At 25.9% G+C, this 24225-nt stretch overlaps 1 protein-coding gene across 1 annotated transcript; it reads left to right on the forward strand.

Annotated features, from left to right (window-relative positions):
* The first annotated feature begins 154 nt into the window (after positions 1-154).
* Positions 155-14714, forward strand: LOC136985486 (cell adhesion molecule Dscam1-like). Its single transcript, XM_067282775.1, has 4 exons — positions 155-240; positions 327-641; positions 14281-14442; positions 14513-14714. Exons 1-4 carry the CDS (start codon positions 198-200, stop codon positions 14689-14691), a joined length of 699 nt encoding a protein of 232 aa, XP_067138876.1. The 5' UTR covers positions 155-197; the 3' UTR covers positions 14692-14714.
* Positions 14715-24225: the final 9511 nt, after the last annotated feature.

The following is a 24225-nucleotide window of genomic DNA, read 5'->3' on the forward strand; positions in this document are numbered from 1 at the left end:
TTGACACCTTATAGAATACAATTTGTAGCTGAAATGGCTCAGGATTAGTTATTAATTGATCAGTAAACATCGAGGAGGCTTAGAAAATAAGAGAAGCTGATTGGTTGCGAAGATACAGTTCTGCCAGCAGGTTGTCGATAGTAGTACAGTCAGCAGTCAAGAGCTTGCTCTCGTACAGTGTATATCTGCCAGGATCCATGTCTCAGTTTAGCGTGTCACTGTGCTTTTACCTGTTTCATCGTAAGTATAAAACAGTCAATTTAAGAATGTTTACTTAACTAGCAAACCTTTGGTATCATTTTATCCATTAAAAAACTTATTTTCAGTCTGTTTGGCTAAATTCGAGATGGAAAGTCCCACTATCGTTCGTGAGCCTCCTATGCATGTTAATTTCTATAATACAACCGGCACGATTATCCCATGTGTGACTAAATCCACTCCTCTTCCGGAAGTGAGGTGGACGAGTAGTGACGGTATCGCAAAGACACCTGGACTGAGACATGTGAGATCCGATGGTTCACTTGTCTTTCCTCCCTTCCCGGCTGAAAAATATAGACAAGATGTACATTCTGCAGTTTACAGGTGTGTGGCATCAAACGTGCTCGGAGTAATCGGAAGTAGAAACGTCAACGTGAGAGGAGGTAAGAAAGAGTTCAAAGGTTATATTAAAATTACAAAAAAAAAAAAAATCGAATTTTTGCTACTTTAAACTTGTCAATTTGATCCGTAAATATGTTTATTACTTAAAAAATATTCAGAAAAAACTAATTTTAAAAAATTGATGAAATATTAGAGTTATTAGCAATTAAAATGACGTTGAATATATCAAAAATGAAGTCTGTTGAGTTTCGAAAACTTTATAAACATAAAGTTTATAAAGTTTTTGCGAAACTCAACAGAGTTGAGTTTCGAACTCAACAAACTCAACTCAACAAAATCTTAAACGACATATCTTCATAACGCATCAATATTTATGCTGTATAAATATTTATAAAGTTGGAATTTTTTTTAAACTTTAGTAAAAACAATTAGTTTGATTTCCATACTACATCCATTATCAATAGGCAGTTATTGGAGAATCTGGTTACTAACCATTACGAGTCAGACCAGCAATCAATTCAATTTGGCTTTTATCTTTTCTTGAACTCTTCAATAAAGATGAGCTCGTTTTGAATGTATTTATGTCAGATAAGAGCAGTTGCCTTACTTTAAAAGAATTTATGGCTTAAAATACAACTCGACCTTTAAAGTATCGTGTTAAATGATATTGGAATTTTATTACGTTTTATGTATACATATTTCAATATTATTTTGACATATTTTTTCTCATATTCCATATGAAATAAATATATTATGTATAAAATTACTTGTAACTTTTATCAATTAGATTTATTAAGTCTAGTTTCACTTGATCACCATAATTAGAAATTAATTCAATTGCATTTAGATTTCAATTATTAAAATTAAATTAATTATTTAAAGTTTGAAAAGTTGTATTTTACTTTTCATAAATGAAAAGTTGTAATTTGTTTTTGTCATTGTATGACTGTTCATTTTTTGTAATGTAACAATTAATTTTCTTATGAATACTGAATAAGAATTACATAGCTATGTTGGATTATTGTGCAATGAAATAATAAGCAATTAAATGCCTGTAATTAGATTTTAAAAATAATTTATTGACGAGAAAAAACAGCAATTAAATATGCAAAACACGTTTTTATTATCGTAAATTATAAAAAATAATTATTTAAAAGTTGCAAAGCGAATGTTTTTCCAAATAAATTAAATTACTCCGAGATTGAAAAATAATAAGTATCTTCCAGGTAAGTTGACACTTAATGTAAACGGAAGCACTTTTGTGATTAGTCTCATTCAAAACTTAGTCGAAGTGTGACTAATTCTTTTCCATAACATAGTTATAAATAATATTAGTAGAAATGAATATATAAAAATATATTTTATTTACTTGTTGACGAATATATTTTCGTTATAAATTAATAGAATTAAAAATATTGATATAGGTTTGTGAGTAACATCAATTATATCAAACTTTCTCCATTGATCACATTTCTTCATTTGTAATTTTTTTAAATCGTCGCTTGTAAGTAATTATAAATTGTATTGATCACATAAAGTATATATTCATTTTATTAAAATAATTTTGAATTTTGAAAAATATGGTAGACATTACTTTAAAAATTATCCATCCGAAGCCCAACATTTTTACATGTGTTGTTAAAAAGGAGCTAAAGAAGATGATGATAATTAGAATTGAAGATTGTTACCGATGTCTGTATATTTGAAGGCATTTCTTGAACCTAGCCTTATGGTTTTAAGTTTGTTTTATTAGTTTACGGCAACGATGACTCTCGGGAGGAGTTTTTTGGAAACGACACCTATTTAGGTGTTACAAACGTGCAGAAATCTCGGAAAACTCCACGTGGCCAGTCCGTTGGCGAGATTCGTTTCCATGTCCAACTACTTATGTTCAGTGGTATTATCTACCCATCCACTGATGTGCTCTTAGGGTTTTAAGATAAGGCAGTATTATTTGTGACTTTACTTTTGAAACCATATTTTTTACCACCAGAAGGCAACACACTTTTTAAACTCGTTCTTTCATTTGGGAACTAAAACTGTTTTTTGTTGTTTTTTTTTCATATTCATCGTTAGATTTGCCAAATCCAATTCGGGAAGCCGAGTAATAAGGACAGAATCCGACATATCCAGGACAGATCGCCCATGAAAAATTCTTGTGTTTCTCTGCCATCCGGCCCAAAAAAACAAGACATTGTCATCTTCTATTATGTTTGTTTTTTAATAAATTCTGTTTTTGGAACTTTTAACGTCTACTTTTAAGAAAGTTGGCTTCTTAAATTTAATTTTTCAGTATACTGTTTAATGATAAAAATGTATATTTTGATTTGTACTTGTAATAACAGCATTAACTTTTCTTCTATAACAAAAAACAGACATGGAAGACCACTGAGAAGTGGAATAAACATATTTTCTAAAATATTTTTTATTCATTATATAATAATCAAAATTCCAGGACGGCTATAAAATTCATCACTCTATGAAAAACTCTAAATTAGAGCAGAAGTATCTTCCTTCCTCACCTCAAGATTGCATAAACTATAAAGAGAAGGGCTACGGCTGATGAGAGCCTCAAATTAACGACCGACTCCGTCGTAGTTCTCTTTACACTACAGTAAATGTACCGTAGTCTGAAAATCCCGAAAGAGAAAAGGACTTTTACTCTAATTTAGTGTTTCTTCTGAACTTGTGAATTTTCATATATAATAATTCTAATAAAATCTTAAACGATATAATGAAAATATCATCGAATCTTCGTGATGTATCGGCAAATAATATTCACCGAATACGAAAGGAAATGTTAATATCTGTAGTGGAAAAGTGAAATCTATTCTAGGAAAAGGGAAAAACTTTTTGTCATATTTCGTGTCCAGAAGCATAGAGAATTTACAAAGCATGCAATAAGAGGTAAAAACTGCATAAATTTTTTCGAACGAATTACCTACCGTGGACAAAGTTCTAAAGAAAGTTAATGACAATTCCAATTTAGCAAACGTTTCTAGAATTACATTTTTTAAACTATTAGAAGCTATAAAATTGAATTATATCAATTGTGATCATAATTGCACCATAGTCGAAAGAGCTAATATTGTCGTTTGACAACGACAATACAGTACAGATCAGAAAATCGTAGCATTTATTATTTGTATGAAACTTTGCTTATTATTGCTTAAATTAATCTATCTGTTTAGAAAGTTATGATTATTACTTTTAGTCATATGAAATTCTTTTGGATCGTTCTACTGGTTTAAAAAAATAGTTTGATAGATTTATTCCTAGTATATAAAGGAAATCTTTTTGTATTTGATAACGCTCAACATTCTGTTAAACTAGAAGAAATTCTGAACACCAATTGGAGAAAGCTAGAAATAAAAGAATGGTTATAAAAAAAAATATTCCATTTAATCTACAAATGTTACAATTGGAGTTCTTGAGTCTTGTAAAAACATCAAGGCTCGATATGAGAAATATTAAATGAATGAAATGTCTTTCTTTTCAAGTTTGTTAGTGCTACGTTTGCCAATTTATTACTAAATCTAAATCAAACAGAATTAATATGGATGGAAGCGAATAACTATGTTGTAAGCAAAAATACAACATTCAGATTATCTGACACCGGAATTTTAATGTTGGAAGCTATTCGACAAACAAAGAAATGATATTGGCAAAATGCATCTCCAATATACAAAAAGAAGAAAACTGTTAATTATATACCGTATATAATTATTCAAAACAATTGATGACTTTGAACAAAAATATGTTTTTCAAGCTTCTGGGAAAAATCACCCCGAAATTCTGAATTTGCTTTTTATTTTAGGACGTATCATAAATTTAAGATACTAGAGATTGATAGACCAGTCTAGAGAGAAATTATGGGTTATGAGTCTGGAAATTGTATCTGTTCTATGATTGTAGATATTCAACAAATCTCATAAAGTTGAAAAGCATTCTACAAATTGTCGAAAATCCAAGTTAATATGTTTGTCCCATGATTTTCAATTGCATTACATTTCTATTCTCATAAGACACTAATGTATTTTATATAAAATTTACAATTTCTCATAACAAACGTATGTATATACTTTATAAAATCAATTCGCTTTTATACGCCAATTGTAACAAATAAATTACGTATGCTATTTCTACCTTGAAATAATAAATTCTACATAAAATAAAAATTAAAATATAAAAACTCTTCTTTGTTAGTCAGTATCTGCCCTTATACTTGGATGCATTTTTAAAGGAATTTAATTAACAAAATATTTAAAATTAACTATATTTTTGCCTTTTAAAATAATTTAAACACTAATTTATTATATTAAGATAGAAATAACATTCGTAATTTAATTAATCATGATTAAAAATGTAATGTTTGGTTATATTAGATGTCAAGTTTTCTAATGAAATAATATTAAGTTAGAGAGCGTATTCATCGAGATAAAATGAAAAATATATGGAGAAAATTACTGGACATTTAATGCAATTACAATGATAATTACAATAAAATAATGTTTTATTAATAGATAATTGTATATATAGATATTTTTATTTGTTCTGATGTTCGAAATCTCGTAAATTATTTTCGGTAAAGCTCAAACTTTGATAATATTTAATAACTTATACAACTACTATTAGAGTAAAATAAATGAAAAATTTAAATGAAAGCATACTTCTTACCAAAACAGTAATATGTGCAATGAAAACAGGAAAGCTTTAACTATAAAATTAGAAATCTTGGAAAAAAACAAATATATTTCGTTCTAAAAGGCATCAAAATTTACGGCTGGAAACGGGTAGTCAATGGATTTCTTAGGTGAAAGTGCTTCTTGGCTTTGCTCTCCATGTGTACAGTACGATCTAAGGTCTACACTATTAATGCTGGGATTTTCGTTATTCATGAAATAAAACATTACAAAAAGAAAGCATTTTAATTGCCATCTATCCATTTTTTAAATAATTTCTTGGCTATTATTTTGCATACAATGCTTTAAATTGAAATGCATTCTTTTGTCTTACTATCGATTACTATTATTAAACTTTTGATATATAAATTAAATAGCATATAATGTCAATAATGTCTTTACAAATTTTATAAATTACAGAAATATGTTGTAAAGTCACAAAGAAATGAAAACCATCGGTGTGGACAGCCAGAAATGGTAAGTGAGATGTTAATATAATCTATGCAATTGTTCTTAAACTCAAAATATTTTTGTTTGACGCTCTTAAAAATTAATTTTTCAATCTTAAACAAAGTTAACACACTTTATAATTACATGTTTATTGTTAAAACTTCAAACAAGAATACGTGAAAAGTGTTTATTTAATCCGTTATATGTAAAATGCATTAAATGTATAACCATATATAAAAGTTTAATTTAATTTCATCTCAACAAAACTTGCTAATATATGTTCATAGATAATCAGGAAAAACTGCTGATCTTTGTACAGTAATTAGCAATTTAATGACGAAAGCTTCTATGGATGTTCATTAAGCAAATCCCCGAGTTTATAAACGTGAATGATATATTTATGTTTAGAGTTTATTCGAGACTTAACAAATGATATAAAATAAATTTTATATTACTTTAATTAAAGATAAAATATTTATTTACCACGTCAAAATTCCACAAAAATTACAAATTTTTACGAATAATCTATAATTTTTTTAATAAATTGTTTAAGAATTCTAAAAGCAATTAAAACGTAAAAAATTGTAAATTCTTTTTAAAATTCTCTAATTTCTCTAAATTCTCTAGTTTTCTAATTTAACTGAAATCCTAAAAAGCCAAAAAATATTTGTTTTCTATTTGATTTTAAATATTTAGTCTCTGTAAATTTCTTTCTTTTCTTTCTGTAAAGTAGATTAGAAAAATAATAATTAATTTATTACCATTAAATATATAATAGCAAAGATTGAAATTTTTCTCTTACACACATTATTACCTATTTTGTTCGCGTTTATATACAAAGATATGTTGTACATAATAATTAATTGAAATGTGTGTATAAATATAAATTGTATAAACACTGTTAAAGAGTTGTTTATCGTTAATAATGCTAAATTCTACATGATAAACAACCCGAAGCTAATAGATAAACTATTAAATGTGTAACTATTACAAAGCAAGATGCAACATTACAGAGAATAAATAAATAAATCGGGAGTAATTTTTTAAGAATATATTTTGCTTTTTTAGTTTACAACAGTAAATAAAGTTTAATAAAAAATAAAATGCCATCTAGCCTTATACTTTTAAAACTTTAATTTATTTATTTTGACTTTGATAAAAATGAAAGTCAACTAAGTTAAAGTACTCTGTTTTAAGTTTCAGAAGTTCTCCATTTTTTCATTTTTTTTTTCTTCTCTTTCATTTCTCTGGAAGAGAAAATTTTTTCGTTTTATTTCAACTTGTGGTTTGCTGAATTCCGGAAACATCTTGACTGAATTATTCTTATACATTTAGTTTAAAAATTAGTTTTAATATATAAATTATTTTAAATTTATCATTTGTTTTATTTCGTATTTAAAATAAATGTAAGTTTTTCACAGAAAAAATATGTATTTTTTACGCGCAAGCTATCCATTTTCTTCTAGAAAATCGTTAAAGTTGTTAGCTTTCATCTGCCTAGAAAGAAAGCATATATATCCAATTACATTGGACGTCCGCAAAAGGGAAAAAACAAAGAAATGTCTGTATTTGAAAATCATTGAATTTTTGACTGGCTGGCGGTAAAGGACACACGAAAAAATGAAAAAGAAACTTTATCAAAAGAAATTTTTTGTGATTTTTGTATCTTGTAGTAATGTTCACATTTCATCTTAAATTATAGTTTGAGTCTGCCAACTGGAGGAAGAAGTCTTCTCATGTCAGAAAGTTTCAAAAAAACCGTACGGTTGGAGGGAAGTTGACGTTATTTTCCCCCTTTTCTATTTCTTTTTCCCTTATTTTCATTTCGATATTTTTAAAAGAAAGACGGAAAAGTCGATAACTATTGTGCATACTTAGGCGAATTTCAATTACCGAGTCGTGTTTTTATCCAACGATTTTATCGGATGTATATATTTGTGTCAATCACTGTATAAATCAAAGCAGCAGATTTAAAATATATTGCAACTCTCAGATTATTTATCATAGATAGAATCGGCTCCGGTATCTTTAACGTACTCGTAGCATTATAATTGTTAGTGATTTTTGTCTGGAGTAATATAAAAAGTATTAGGGTATAGAAGAAGAGATTTTCCTTCTGGCTATTAAGACCAGGGTATTTTTGCTTGGTATACATCAAAATTTTTACGGCACTTTAATGAAAAAGTTATGATAGATAGTGATCTTCTTAAGAAGACTTTTCTTATATTTTACGCTTGGCCGAGATTTTTCGTATAACGGTAATTCAAGACTTTTCACATCAATTTGATGACTTTGCAAATATTTTTGAGTAATTTAAAAATATATGTTTAAAAAATATTTGGAACACGTGTGATATTTGCATAAGCAGCAAATAATGGCCATATTTCATTCTATGATATATTAATGATTTAAACTTTGGCTATTACATTCCCATCAGCGCGTCCTTTTTTATTGAAGAAAAACGCCACACAACACGGTAATGATTATTCAAAAAACAACAAGACTAAAGTTTGAAGCTGTCTCTGATGTTTTAAAAATGATTTTTAAGAGAGGAAGAAAAATTTTTTAAGTAAATGTTTATAAATAGTTTTTTTTGTATGTAGAAATGTTGAAGAAAAATAATGTTGCCGCATTGTACGCGATACAGAATCAATAACGGCATCAAAAATCAGTGGAAGAAATTGCCTCATTAAGGAGACATCTGGTCGTTCTTATCGTCATATATTTAAAAGTCAATATGTCATCAGTTCACCTTGTACAAGATGGTCATGTTCTAATTGTAGTTGCCTAGGAATTCTGTGATGGATAAGGCTTTATTTTCTATATTTTTCTCGTATTTGTTCTCATCATCACTTGTTTTTTTTTTTTTTTTTTTAATGTGGCTAGAAATTCAAATGACGAGTGAACTGCAAAAAGTTATTGTATTTTTTTAAAATGTAGTAGAATATTTGCCCCAAACGTCTTTAAATATTTAAGAGATTCAAATGTATACAGTAAATTATTGATTATGGTATAAAATGACAGAATATTTTAAAGAATTGCTTAGCAATTTTAATTACTAAACAGAAGAATTTATAGTTATTTTATACAGCGAACGAAAAAGAAACGATTGAAATTCTGGATATTGAATAGTTAAATAATAAATACAATATGAGAAGAGAGAGAAAAGATATTAAAGAATAAAATAATATTTAGTAATTTAAGTTTTCGATATTTTTTGAAGTGAATTTTTGCTAGTTGTTCTACAGAAACCAGTTGTCACGCGTAATTGTGAGTAAAATGAAATAAAAAAGTTGTTTGGTTGATTTCGTCGATAGAAAACATCTCTTTTGTTCTGGTAGAAAATGATAAAATAGAATAAAAGCAAAAGCGAAAATAGCACTTAAATAATTAAATTACCAACTTGTCAGTTCATGTTATTGATTAAACGTCTTGGATATACAAATTTGGATTAAGAGTTTGGATTTATTTTGTAAGTTAAAAGTTTTAAAACTTTTCACTTGTTTATTGTATAGATTTAAAAATATAATTTTGGTATTTGCAATTTTACTTTTAATTGGCGTCAGGACAAATTAAAATGTTTAGGTTTGAATTATGTAACCGTAATTATAGATATTTAATAAATCTATATGATGATTATCTTTAATCATTATATAGATTTTTTGATATAGATATTTTAGTGACTATCTTTAGTCATTAAAATATCTGACGTATCGAAATTAATTTTTAAATTATTGAGATTATTTAAATTCCAACTACTGATCTACAAAATTTTGTATTTTCGCTGACGTCATGAATGTACGTAACCTACCGTTTAATAATAAAAGAGATAAAAAAAACCACAAATGTCTGTACAAGAAGAAACATGGTCGTTTCTCATTTGTGGTCAATAAATCTACCAAAGAGAAGTATCACACTCACTTTGTCCAAAGTGGTAATAAATATCTATTGCCTACCAATTATTGCATCAACCAGACTTGCTGGAGACTTTATCTTTACAGGAATGATCGCAGTAAACTTCTTTTGCTAAATACTTTATAGAAAAGCATTAAGGTAAATATTATCTTTTAACGGTTGTATAAGATCATTTGCATCCTTTACACATAAATTAAAAAAGGTAAATTATCGTAACGCATTTGAATTATTATATGTCTATTAGAAAATTGTTTGAAGCTGTCCTTCCCACCAGTGGTCAAGCGGTTCCGCTCCCTGAACACTGGGAGTTCGGTCATGGGTTTGCCTTGCAGGACGTGGAGTTTTCCGTGTTTTCTCCACGTCTGTAACGCCTGAATGGCCAGTTGCCTTTAAAAAGACCTCCCGGAAGGCATTTCCCTAGTCAGATCGCCCAACTGTTGCGTTGCCATATCTGAACAAACAAAAGATTAAAGTTGTTCTATAGAAATACATAAATTATATTTTTTTAATAAATGAAAATTAATGCAGAATTTTAAACTAACCACCAAAATTTAATAGCATCAAGGTTCTATATATATATATATATATAAATAATCCTGCCAAGTTTGAAAACTTTTTACTTCATCCAGTCTAGAGATATAATGAAAAATAGATACGATACACATAAACATACAATACTTTTAAGGAGATTTTACATTTTACGTTCAAGAAATATCGAAAAATGCGAATAAAGCAGGGTCAAAATTTGACTATTCGCCATACTTTCTCTTTATTATAGTTTATATCAACCGGAAAATTGAAATCGTAAATTTTATTTAAAAACTGTTTAGAATGTCCAAAAATTCTTTGTGAAATTTATTAAAAATCAATATGAAAATCAAGAGCTTACAAGATATCAAAATTCGTTTTCGAAAAAAAAAGAAACATTCTATATTTGATAAATTACAAAAATAGGTATAAATAAATGTTTATAATTATTTAAAAAGAGAAAAATAGAATATATATATATTATAAAAATTTACAAATAAAACACTGTTTAAGAAAGTAAAATGAAATAACCAGAAAAACAGAGAAATATCTAATATTTCAATATAATAACTAAATTATTAAAATAAGTTAATTTTAGAGAAGCAAGGAAGACCAGAAGTAAAGCAGTCCACTACGCATGAAACAGGTAAATAACAAATTTATTTGGTCAAGTTTATAAAATTTTAACATGGGAATAGAATTAGTGGAAAAATCCATTAACACACAATTTAGACAGGCGAACTCTGTCGTCATCTGTCCATTTGCCTTTTATTCGAAGTCCTTCCCCTGCCACTCTAATGCCTATTTTTGATAAGCTTTACTGTCGCTCCAATTTTTTCCTCATATCCCTACATATCGCCTACACTATATTACACTAGCCCAGGTTCTCACATTATTATATTATGATATACAATTCAAACAACTAATTTGTATAAATAGTTATTCAATAATAAAACACAAAATTTTATAAAACTTCTTAAAAATAATACTAATTTCTTTATTCCAGAACAGAAATTATCTAACTAATGTAAAAAGCCAAAAATTGCAATAAAAAAGTAATGCTAATCAACTTTTTTGTACTATTATAATAATTTACAAATATATTTCGTTATTTTTTCGAAATCTTTACATTAATTTCATTTTACTATGATAATTTTATCAATGTCTGTTAATCATAAAATATCAAACATTTCTTTTATATCAAAAAAGATTGTTTGATATTTTATGAAAATATTAAATTCACAAGAAGTTAGTATTTAAGTTTAGATCGCATCTCTAAAGAAAACATTCCTTGTTCAGTTTTTAATATATCATACATCTTGGGTGTGAAATACACGGTTCCTATCAAATTGAATTTTGTCCAACATTTCAAAAATTCTTTCTGTATTCTGACGTAAACGATAACAGTTTTCATATCCTTTTTCAAATTGTCTGAGATAAATGCAGCCAGATCCAACTTGGTCCTCTTTTCTTTTTTATCTTATTCAACTATTTTTTATTATATATATATATATATATATATATTTCAGACCTTCATAAAGTCTTAAGAAATCTTTCAAGAAAATTCGTCTTTACATGTAGCTTTTTTCTTTGTGTATCTTGTCAATCCTTCATAATTCTTTTTATTTTTATATTTACAATGTTTCTAGAACCCTCGGCTCGGTACATAATCATAACTTATTTTATCAAAAATATTGTCTTCGTTGATTTTTTATTCCGACAAAGAAACAAAACGTAATCTCGGTTCAATTTGGACAACATTTTCCTTATTTTGTAAACATTTTTACGACTTCGTCAATCTCTACGAACTTCTTAATTAACAATTACTTTTACTATATTTATTCTCATTAAATTCTAATTAGTATGTTAAATGGAACAAGAAAATTATAAAATATTTAAAATTTTAAGTTAAATATTGAAGTAGGTTCGTAAACTTTAATACTTTTTAAAAATTAATGGTTTCATTTTAGACACGACTTCATATTCATTACTTGTAATTAATATTAAAACTGATATGCAATTCGTGCATTAATAATATTCATAAATGCTTTCTAAAAATTAACCGCATTTGATAGATTTGACTAAGTATATAGCCAATAATTAAAGTTAATATTTCACTATATTAATATAGTTATGTAATTAGCGAATACATTTCACTTTATTTTATTTTTTCTGGCATATAAACTATAATTAAGTAAAACAGAAAATCCAAGGATTAACGCTGAAATAACACCGAAGTGTAACGTTTAACATTAAAGTATAGAATGTAAAATGTAATTTTTTAAAAAAATTATAACGAAATGTAATTAAATTTTAACATTTTCCATTCATGTATTTGTTAAAATAAAGATAAAATAAGTTAAAATTAAAAAAGATAAAGTTAAAAAGATGTAGCTCAATAATCAAATTATATTATTACATTAAATATTTATAAGTCATATTTAACAGATTTCTGACTCAAGTATTACTTTTGTGAATAAATTTTTATCATTTAATTATTATAAATTAGTAAAAGTTGTTAATTTAAACACAAATGAATTAATTTAAATTCAAACTAAAAATACTCTGCCATATTCAAAACTTTTAACGTAAAAATTACTGGAAAAAACGTTAAGAATCGAAAGATTCATTATTTGATAAAAATACAATGATCATTGTATGAATATTTTTACATTTATTAATCTGTAAAACAAGCGAACGACGTGCAATATATCTGTATTTATTGAAGCAATAACGAGACTATTTTAAGTGAGGATGAACAAGATTCCTTCTGAATTAAGCGCTGATATCTTCGAGACGAACTGAAGGAATTTCGCAGAATTGCGGATAAAACCGAAACCCTTGCAGAATAGTTAGGTGATGTGATACGGATAAGTGTGACACCGAATCGCAAGTATTTGTGGAATTCTACGTTTTGCAAGTTCCTATAAAGGTGAAACTTGCTTTATATACAAGAAAAAATATCTAAAAATATGAATATTTCTGTCGTATCCATAACAAAAGAATTGGCAGTTTGGAAAGCCGAGGATCGTTCAAAAGTTTACCGATCACTAACATTTTTTCTCGGATGTGTACTATTTTTCAATGTCAAATATAAATAACAGCGCACTCGATCTTCGTAAATAATTGCGAAAATTCTAAGATTTTTCCGTTTATAAATTTATGGGTGCTGAAAACGATCGTTTGCTTATTTTTATTATACTTATTTCAATTATATTTTTATAACGTTTCTCCTGCGCGATGCGTGCGTTATGAAATATGGCAAATATTATTGAAAAATAAAAAGATTGAAAGAGCTTTCAGCTTTTATTTATTGTTATTTTTATAGAAGTTTAGTATAAATGATGTTCTCTTGAATATTAAATAAACGATGTTGAAAGATATATTAGAGAAAGGTTGCCTAAATCTTATCGATTTGCGTTTTTTGTTTAAAAATATATTTTTTAAATATACACATTTATAAAAATAGGAATATAAAGCGAAGCTTCGTCATATAACGAAGCTTTATATAAAACGGAAGTTTATAAATGTCTTGTTTTTAGTATGCAAATATTAGAAATATAAATCGTATGGAGTAACATTGCAGATCTAATCCTCGTGATAGATTGCTATTTTGTTCCATTTTTCGACATCTGTGCTTTTTTCCTAATGTTACGACCCATGCATAAAAAATACGCTGTACCTCTTTATGCTTTAGTAGCATTTCTATAATCTCAATTTGTTTTCTTTAACTTCCTTTAAATTTTCAATTCTTTAACATTCGTATAAACAGGAATTATAATTCTCAACATTAATTTCTTGTTGATCTCCTTGTCGTGATAGAGGCTAAATGCCCAATTCATATTTGTTTAATTAAGCTAATATTATAGTAGCGATTCATATACAAAATCAAATGCTAAAATATTTTTTTAACAGAAATTTAAAAATATTATCAGTATATAAAAGGCATTTTTTAAAATATTTAGGCAATCTTTCTATATATATATATATTTTAAATATTCTTATTATTTAATTATAGATATTTTATATTTTGACCATAAATTTCAGCTATTTGAATCTTCTTTACCAAACCATTTAAACATCTGAATAACTGTATATAATTCAGTTATATTTCAGACTTACGAAGCCAGGGTGTATGATGAATTTGTAATCTATGGAAATACCGCTGTCATCAGATGTCAAGTACCTAGTTACGTTAGGGATTATCTCACCGTTATAACTTGGAGTCGAGACGATGGATTTGTAATAACGCCTCAACATAATTTCAGTAGGCATAAAAATATTTGACTTTAAACGTCGATCTACAATTCATTGTTGTTCTGTATTATCGCACGCAGCAATAGAAACGAAGTTTGTGTTGTTTCCATCCGGAGAACTTCATGTTAGGAACGTTGGGCACGAGGACAGTCATGCTAAGTTTCGATGTCGAGTGAAAAATTCTATCACGGGAAAAAACATGGAAAGCATCAACACGGGGAAATTGGTGGTGACAGGTAATATTTATTATCCTATATAAAAATAAAGGTAAGTTTCTTCTTCTTCGCCGTTAGCAGAATTTCTTTGGAAAACATTACCCTCCATCATTAATATTAATAGTTTTCCTTCATTTAAAATGATTAAGATTAATGATTTCACTATACAGAAAGTAATTAAATTAAGTCAGCATCGGAAAATGACGATCATGTTAAATATTAGGCTATGCGAGGAAATCGAAGAATATCATAGAAGAAAATACCTCGGAAAATCCTTAAACTTCTGTTCGATTTATAATCTGCTGTCGCTCGAAATGTTCAATGAACATCTCTCAGTTTTCTTTCCATCAATAATGCACTGTGTCCCATCCATCGAGAAGAATAGACGAGAGATTTGGATACCATTCCGAATTTTAAGGAGAAAAGTTCCAGATTCTTCTTATTTCTTCACATCTTGCAATGTATATAGGCTATTTTATAGTCATTTCCAAACTGATTTCTCTTCAGATTTTAAAAATTTACATTACTCAGACTGTAATCTTAATTACATTTTATTTTCTAGTGGTAACTTAATTATTTTAAAACTTGACGTTTAAATTACCGAACGGATTTTGTTTTAAAATAAACTGGAGCATAAATTCCTCATCATAAAAAGGACACGGATTAAAGGAGATCGAGCGTAGTTCTGTATGAGCGGGATTAAGTAAAAATGTCAAAGAAATGTATGCATGTACCATCTGATATTAAGTTTGCTTTATTTCTTTGCCGTTATTTTTTTCTCTTCGTATTCGTTATAGGAACAGGCAATCTACAGTTCTACCTTCCCAGTGGAGATAGTAAGTCCTAACACCTAATGGCTGTTCTCTGTTGTTGTCTGTAAATCGTAATTCTGATTTAATTTGCCTAACGCTACTAACAGATGGTGCCGTTCCCCAAGCTCTTTCCTCCTTTGAGAATTGAACGATTTTAAATTTCGCTAAATGTACGTCTTTCCGTTAATGAATGTAGATGTTGTTTTGTTATTGGGAACTTTTAGAGATGATGAAAGATCCTTTGCTTACTTTGAAGTTTAAAAAAAAGAAAGAAAAACGAAAGAAATGTGGGAATTTGTTCGAAATTTATCGATTAACTTTATACAAAATAAGTTATACTATCGTAGGAGATTCTTCAAACTTATTTTTGATCGATTAAGGAAAATCATTTCTATAATTAAAAGAGAAAAAATATTCTTAGATTATCACAAAGAGTATTTTTTAATTATATACAAGCTTTTAGTCATTATTATAATTGAAGAATAATTATTAAACGGTGTCATTACGTAGAAAGCTCTAATTTACAGAATCATTAAAATTTTCTTGTTTTTACAAGCGATATAGAGCGATGTATACACGCAATAATCCTTTAAATAGAGTAAATTTAATAATATAAGTTGCATTATTAAGTATATGCGTAATGTACTTTCAAAAATGCCCAATTTTCGTAATTGAAAAATCAGTTTCTGAAGAAAATCTCTAACTCGATGTTCAGTATCTAAATGTTTTTATCACCAGGAATATACAGTAGATTTAGAAATTATTTCAGTAATAAATAAGTGTAGCGTAAATTTAAATATTGTTGATAATGGACGATAATATTTTATTGTTTCTTATAAAAAAAATAAGCTTTTCACTTATATGAAATGTCTTTGTAATGCAACTGACACGTTCAAAACTATTTTTAATATTTCCATTATATTTAAATACATGAAACTTCGTTCAACATAAACTTCATAAATTGTTAAATATAAAATTAATATTATTCTTCTGGTAAAAAGTGTATTTAATTCTTATTTAAATACAGACATATCTGTTTGGTCTTTATCGGTTACACTTAGTCTCAAAAAATTTGTTTACGCAGATTCTAATATTGGCATCTGTAGAGCCAGATCGATGATTTTCCCCCCATTTTTATATCAAAGCTTCTAGAACTTCTTGTCTTTCCTTAGCCAGCAAGTTCCATTCCTTCTTTTATTTTTTAGTGCTAACATTAAGGCTTTTTTGTGATTGAGGTTGCTCTTAATACAAAAAACCATCTCCTGTAAACGTTAAGATAAATAAAGAAAAGGAAATATTAATGTCCGAGTGTATTTTAAGAATAATCAAATTAAAATATAAAAATATCAAAATTTTCAAAATAATTAAAACAAATTTCATGTAGTCGTTCAATTAACGAACGAGTGAATTTTCATTTTTCAATTTAATTAAACATCAAGTATACATTGCAGCATTATTATTAATTCTCATTATTTTAAATAAATAATAAAATTTAAACGGAGGAAGAAAATCAATTTATTTTAAATTATTTTCGAGTCCTTTCGAGCATTGGTCAGTCCTATCTGATGCATTCGACTGAATTTAATTAAAAGACTTTAAATGATATAACTAATAAAATCTAATAGGCCTACTATTCGAAAATACATTATTTAGTTTAAACAGTTAAGAAATTAGAAGAGTTTATTAAGTTTCTAATGTAAAACCTTTAAAAATTCACTCCAGGAGCATTACATTACATTTGTACATAAAACATTTTCTCTTTATTTATTAATCGATGTTTATTAAAATCATCGACTTTTGGCAATCGTTAATATTAAAATACGCTAATTACATATCTTCGAGAAATAAATATATTCTGTTGGATATTAGACGGATAATTAATACATTAAAATTGAATTTTAGAAAAATTTTTGCCGTTAAATACCTCGGAGAATAAATTAGTTGGCGTATAAATAACTTCAAAAATTCATGAGGACAAACAAAATATACAGAAAATGTTATAATATAAATCGAGAGAAATGAATTTCAAGTGAAGCTTTTTATATTTTTTCTATAAAAGTACACATTTGATATATGAGGGCATTTTAAATATTTAAGAGAAAAATAGTATTTCTGAAAGTTTTTGAATATATATGAAAATTATTAAAATAATAATTCAAAGCTATAACATATACATTTTAAATTTAAAATATCAATTTTCAGATTTTTGTATAGGAAAACACCGGAGAAATATATAACACATTGGTCACAATGCAGTATCTGGAGTTAGTTTTATTTATTATTTTTCTATTTTAAAAATATTTTTGTGATATATTTATGATCAATTTTAATAAATTACTAAATATTTTTCTTTAGTTTAATATTAATTTTTAACTTTTATTATATTTCATTTAATATTTTATTGACAAATTATTATTGAATATAATTTTCCTGTTATTTAAATTATTAAATGTATAAAAAAATAATAAATTTCGACTAATGTAATTAAAATTTATATGCTTATATAAATAATAAAAAGCTGAATTAATTATTTATTATAATTTTAATTAAACAGTAATAAATGTTTTTGTAGAAACAAGAGTAAATATTGAAATTGAAAAAATAATTCAAGAAAATTGCATTTATTTGTTATTATCAATATCGAAACATTAAAGTTGGCTGATGTTATTTGCAATAAAACAAGAAAATAATTTAATTTATCGCTACATTATATAGTTTATTTGCAATTATACTTGTTCAATTCTTTTCTACAGTTAATTCCTAAACGTTATAAGAACCTTTAAAACCCCAATCTCTTAATAACATTAACCGTTGTTGATACTCGTGTAAGCTACCAAACAGATTAATTGTCTAAAATTGCTTACAACGAACGTAACAGAAATAAATTCGAAAATCAACAGAAAGAAATATTCGATGTGATAATCAGATAAATTTATAATTACAAATTTATAATAATTTGCATATATTCTTACGTATATTACCGATTACTGAATTATTCATAAAGAATACTAATTACCATTAGTAATAGAAGGCAGAAAATTCATTTTAATTCGTAATATTAAGAAAAAGTAATTCATGTTTTCTAAATATATCATTTATAATATTTTCTTGTATAAAAACTTCAAAATTTTTCCAACTAGGCCTATACGAGAATTCTGAATAATATTTCCAAGTGTCACATTTACAATTAACTTGTAAATTGAAATATAGAAATAAATTAGTTGTATAATTATTAATCCACTCATACTTTGATAACTTGTGCAATTTCAAACGTGCAAATTACTATTGATATGCTGTTTAAATGTTAAAGGCTGAACACGTGATGTATTTTATAATTCTGTTTATTTTTCTAGACAAAATAACTTAATTAACATCAATGGAAATTTAATTATCTATCAACTCTATAAACTCATTTCCAGTTTCAAAGAACGAAATAAACTGAATTAATAAAAAACAAATTTCTCTTAACTGTAATTAAACAAATGTGAAGTAAGGACGTAAATTAAAATTATTTCAATTAAGAAAGATCGAATGTTAAGTAATTTATTTATAATGAGAAATTATTAAAACTCGAAAATAAATAAAGTTCGATATTAACTTTATAATTTAATTCTGCGATTTGTTATTTTACGTATTTTATCTGTCGACTTATCTAAAATAATATTTACTTTTAATTAATGACATTTAGATGATTAAATAACGAAGCGTTGTGATTTTTCTTTTTATTAATCGCTATACATAAATGTATTAGAAAGTTATTTAATAATTTTTGAAACTAGCGATTCGAATGCTCAAAGACTGTGTATACGTTGGAAGTAGATAAAGATTGAAAGGTCTAGGTTTATTTTAAGTTATACTAAATGACGTAGAAAGACAAAAGATTTTATTCAGGCTCTTCTTATATCGATAGATGGAAAGAAAGCTTCTTGATGTGGAAAGAAGTTTATAGTGTTTTAGTGCGTTAAAGATTTTCTAGACTCATCTCAAAAGTTAGCAAATGAATATCGTAACTACTTTTACTTTAAATGCAATTGACTCTATCTTATTAGGATTTTAAATAAGATATTAATAATATCGATATTTAATCTTATGCGATGTAAATAACGTACGTGTTTAAGATTTTATAAAAATTAAAACGAAACTGATACAAAATTTTAAAAGATGTAAAAATTCGATATATTTATACAATAAATAATCTATGATAAAAATTAAATAAAAGTCTTAAAAATTAATGTTAAATGAGTTTAAATGTTTATAAAATAAAGTTATTTAGATTATTAATATTGTAATTATTTGTGAAATAGTTAGTAATTAAATACGTTGTGCTGAATCGGGAAGGTTAAAATGAAAAAAAAAGTGATATTTTAATATTATTTAAATATCATTGTAACTTTGAATATTATTCAAAAAGTGGAAGTGGAAAAAAATGTGTTTTGATAAAATCCAATTTTCTTTAATAAAATGCTTTAGCGAAATAGCTTTATTTTTCTTTTAATATTAGGAAAAAATATTTTCCCTTATGATTTTTATTTCAATATTGGATTTTGAATTTCTCTTCGTGTTATTGAATCGTATTGAAATTCTGTAAGATAAAACGAGAGATTCGAATTTACAAAAGTAAACTTTCTTTTATTATTATTTTACTTTTTTTTTATTCTAAAGAGATTGAAAAGATTATATAAATGGTTTCTATCATTTTAAAATACAAAAATTTATGTGATTATTTCAATTTTTTAAAAATACTCTTGATAAATCTAAGTGTTGCTTTAAAAATGAATTTCAAATTAATTATAAAGTTTATAATATTGAACTGATAATTGTATTTTTATTGTTTAATGATAAGTATTGATTGTGTTATGCAAATAATTAAAATATATCTTTTAAGACGAGAGCGTCTATTAGTAATTGAAAAATTGTATTTGTTTTTACAAAATAATTATAAATTATTGCATGCATATATTTTAAATATTGCAGAACTTTATGTGAACGTTACACCAAGAAGAACTTATTCGAGTCGTTATGTTTATGTAAAACAAAGATTTGGTGTCTTTCTTATAAATGGTTTCGTTGTTAGCTATGCGAATATAAGTGCTGGAGAACTAGCTGAAAAAGTGTCTATGGTAGAGCAAATCCAGTAATTATTATAGTACAAATTCTTATTTTACTAATGCTTATGTTAGAAAAATTTTTATTAAACCAATAACATGAGAAATTGTACTTGATAGCTGATCAAATATCATTAACTCTTCATTGTCCTTCTCCTGGACACAGAATTAAGTTAATGAGATGGAAGAGATGCGAGTGCCTTTTCTTTAATTAAAAAAAGAAAGAAAAAGAATTCTCTCATTTAAAATCTATAAAATGAATCTGTGTTTTTAACATGAAATTAGTAATAAGTGATGTGTAAAAGTTATTTTTTTTAAACTGATGAAGATTTAAATAAGTCAGAAAAAATTAACTTAATTAAAATTTCCAATTCAGATTATTAAAATAATTAACATTCTGTCTTATTATATATATATATATATATATATGTTTAATTGAATATCGAAGGCATACTTGTATGGCAAAATGTCATACTTCATAGTGTCAATAAAAAATAAAATATATTGGCATTTGTCAAGAATATTTACTTTTTCAATCGGTAGTGAGGTCGAGTATTAAAAATTTACCTACTATGTACTAAGAATTTTATATTCGGTACTTTTTATATGACGTTTACAAAAAAAATAACGACATTTAACTCGATTTTCTAAGGAAATAAAAGCTTTTAAAGACCTCCTTGTCCATGTCACTTATTTAATAACTTTGTTATCTTGAACCGTTTATAAAGAACTTCAAAGGTGTTGAAACCTCTGGAACTACACGTCACTATAAATTTATCAACAATAGATAGGTCTATACATTTTGTAAGATAGACCTGTTTTTATAGCATATATTTCTTTAAAAATTACATACTAAGGGATAGCTGAGATATATATATAGCCTATATATATATATATATTTATCAGAGCTGTATCTATCAGAGCGCGCCTATATATATTATATATACATATATATGTTGACAGATTGGTATATTATATATATATATCAGTCTGTCAACTTCACTTCTACGCAGCATATTTTTAAAAATAATTAAAAAATATAAATCTTTGCTAAATCTGAAAACGTATTTTATTTTCCAAATATTTTTTTCAGTTTCGAAAAATAAATATTGCTTGCCTCTGGTTATATTAAATGAAAAAAAAACGTTAAGATTAAATTATATTTACAGGCTGTATAAAATGTAAATCATATTCTAATAATATAATTTAGAATTTTGTAATTTTCACATAAATTGAATTCTAGAAAAAGATACATTCTATATCTACATGTATTTATTTAAGACAGATTAGAAACTACATCCGTACATAGGAACCGTTAGAATGACAGTGAAATTTGTTACAGATGGTATTAAGTGACTAACTATTGTCTGTTTCTCTCTTTTGTAAGGCGAGACTAACCCTATCAACACCTAACAGTCATAAACATTCCAATACAATAAAACGTCTTCCAGAAATAATAAAAGAAATTCGGAACAAATCTAGATAACTAAATACTTAATATTCTGTTTAATTACATTTGTGGAAGATGTAAATAACATTAAAATATTGTTTAATTTTTAAATATTTTCATATTTTAATTTATGAAAAGAATTAAATATGAAAAGACATAAAAATAGTGTAGAAAATTACATTTTCAAATTATATGTTAAAGTTTTGAATAATTTAAGTTACATAAAATTTGAATAAAGGAATGTGTTATACTCGATGATGTATTGGAGATGGGAGACTAAAGTAAATAAAAGTTAGAAAACTAAAGTAAATTTTCATTTAAAATATATTTTTATGTTTGTTTTATTATTAAATTATATTATATTTTAAATATTTTATTCACACTTGTTGTTGGAGTGTTATCTGGGTTCTTAGTAACTAATCTACTAAAAATGAATAGAAAAATATATTAAGAAGAAAAAACTAATAGTATTAATATTGTAGGATATTATATTATATCCTCTCTTAGATTGATTTAATTTATTTTGCTTATAATTTCCTTTTGAAACTACAGATAGAACGAGTTATATATACACATATTTTTAATTTTCTTCTATACCATATGCTTTCATTATAAAATACAGTATATAAAAGTTTCCAGTAGACTCGATAATGAAAAGAAATAAGATTCTTTTTTTACTTAATTAATTGCTTTAGTAAAAAGGAAACAATGTAGAGTATTAACCTACGTGTTACATAAGGTAAACAATTATCTTTACTTACAATATAAATTATGTACAACGTAAAATTATTTAAATTATTGTCCGAATTTCTTTTATAATTATAGTTTCAATCATTTTCTCTAATATCATCTAATCGATTATGTTAATAATACATTTTAATCTAATATTTCACTTTCTACTGCAATGAATTTTATATAATAATACTTCCTAAATTTTATATAAAAACTTTCGAAATATTTATTTCAATGTTACATTCATAAAAGAGGTTTTAATTAAAGAAACCTTAATATCAGAACTTCTAACTTCGAATATACCCGACACGGAGAGAAAACACAGCTCTATACACTTATATGGCATCAAATCCTTAGGATGGAACAATACACATCCAACCGAACGTCACGGATGGGATTTTCTAGATCAATTTTTTTCCAATAGTTCACAATTACTATTTCACAAAAGTACTAACAATCTTTACATTGACTCGAAGTTACTAACTTTGGCTCGGTCATTTGATGTTCTAACTCACTCTCTTCACAAAATATCAATTTAGGAAAGCTGTAGAATTTTTCTACGTCTTTTTTACTATATGAAATGTCGTAAAAACCGTCATATATAGAAGATTAATCGTTGAAATAAACGTCAAATGTTTAACTTTTCTCGTAATTTCAATCAATCGATTCTTAACGAGATCGCATTTTCAATCATTCGTGCTTAAACTCCACTAATTTATGCTTAATGGCACGAATTTATCAAAAGATTTACATATAATGAGTAACTGATAACAATAAAATAAGATTTTATAATTAAAAAATTGTTTTAAAATATTAACGTCACAACTAGCAAATATGTTAATTTTTTTGTGTCGTCTTATAAAAAAGAGTTTTCTCATTAAAATTTAATCTTCATTAATTATCATGAAAATATATAAAAAGGATTAAGTTAAATAACAAAAGTTAAAGAAAAAAACGGAGAAATTCGATAGAGCTACTACATTCTTTAACTTTTTTTAATTATTCTAATTTTGTACTAAATTAAAAATTTGGATTTATAATTAATTTTTTTAAACTTTTAAAATGAAATATGAGTTGTATAATTTTATTTTTACAAAGATTTAGCTTATATATTTGTAAAATTTAATTGATTTTATTTTTCGTTTCTATCTCGACACAAATATCAATAGAAACTTTTATAGCGTTACGTTACAATTTCGTAAATTTGAGAATAATGTTCTAACAATTAACGTTAAATCATATTCAAATAATAATAAATTGTTGTTATGTTATTTCATTAGGATTCATTTATTTTCATGACAAAAAGGTACAAAATGAAATTTTCAGATCATTCAAAATAATTAAAATCTCAAATATTCATGAACTGTAAAATCCCATCGAAAACAAATAGAATTAAAATAAATTATACTATTAAGAAACTTTAAATTTAATTACGGGATACTTAAAAAACCATTAAATCTCATTTAAATATAGGATAAT

The sequence above is a fragment of the Centruroides vittatus genome, unplaced genomic scaffold (genome assembly GCF_030686945.1).
Source record: "Centruroides vittatus isolate TY-2023 unplaced genomic scaffold, ASM3068694v2 contig_970, whole genome shotgun sequence".
NCBI lineage: Eukaryota > Metazoa > Arthropoda > Arachnida > Scorpiones > Buthidae > Centruroides > Centruroides vittatus.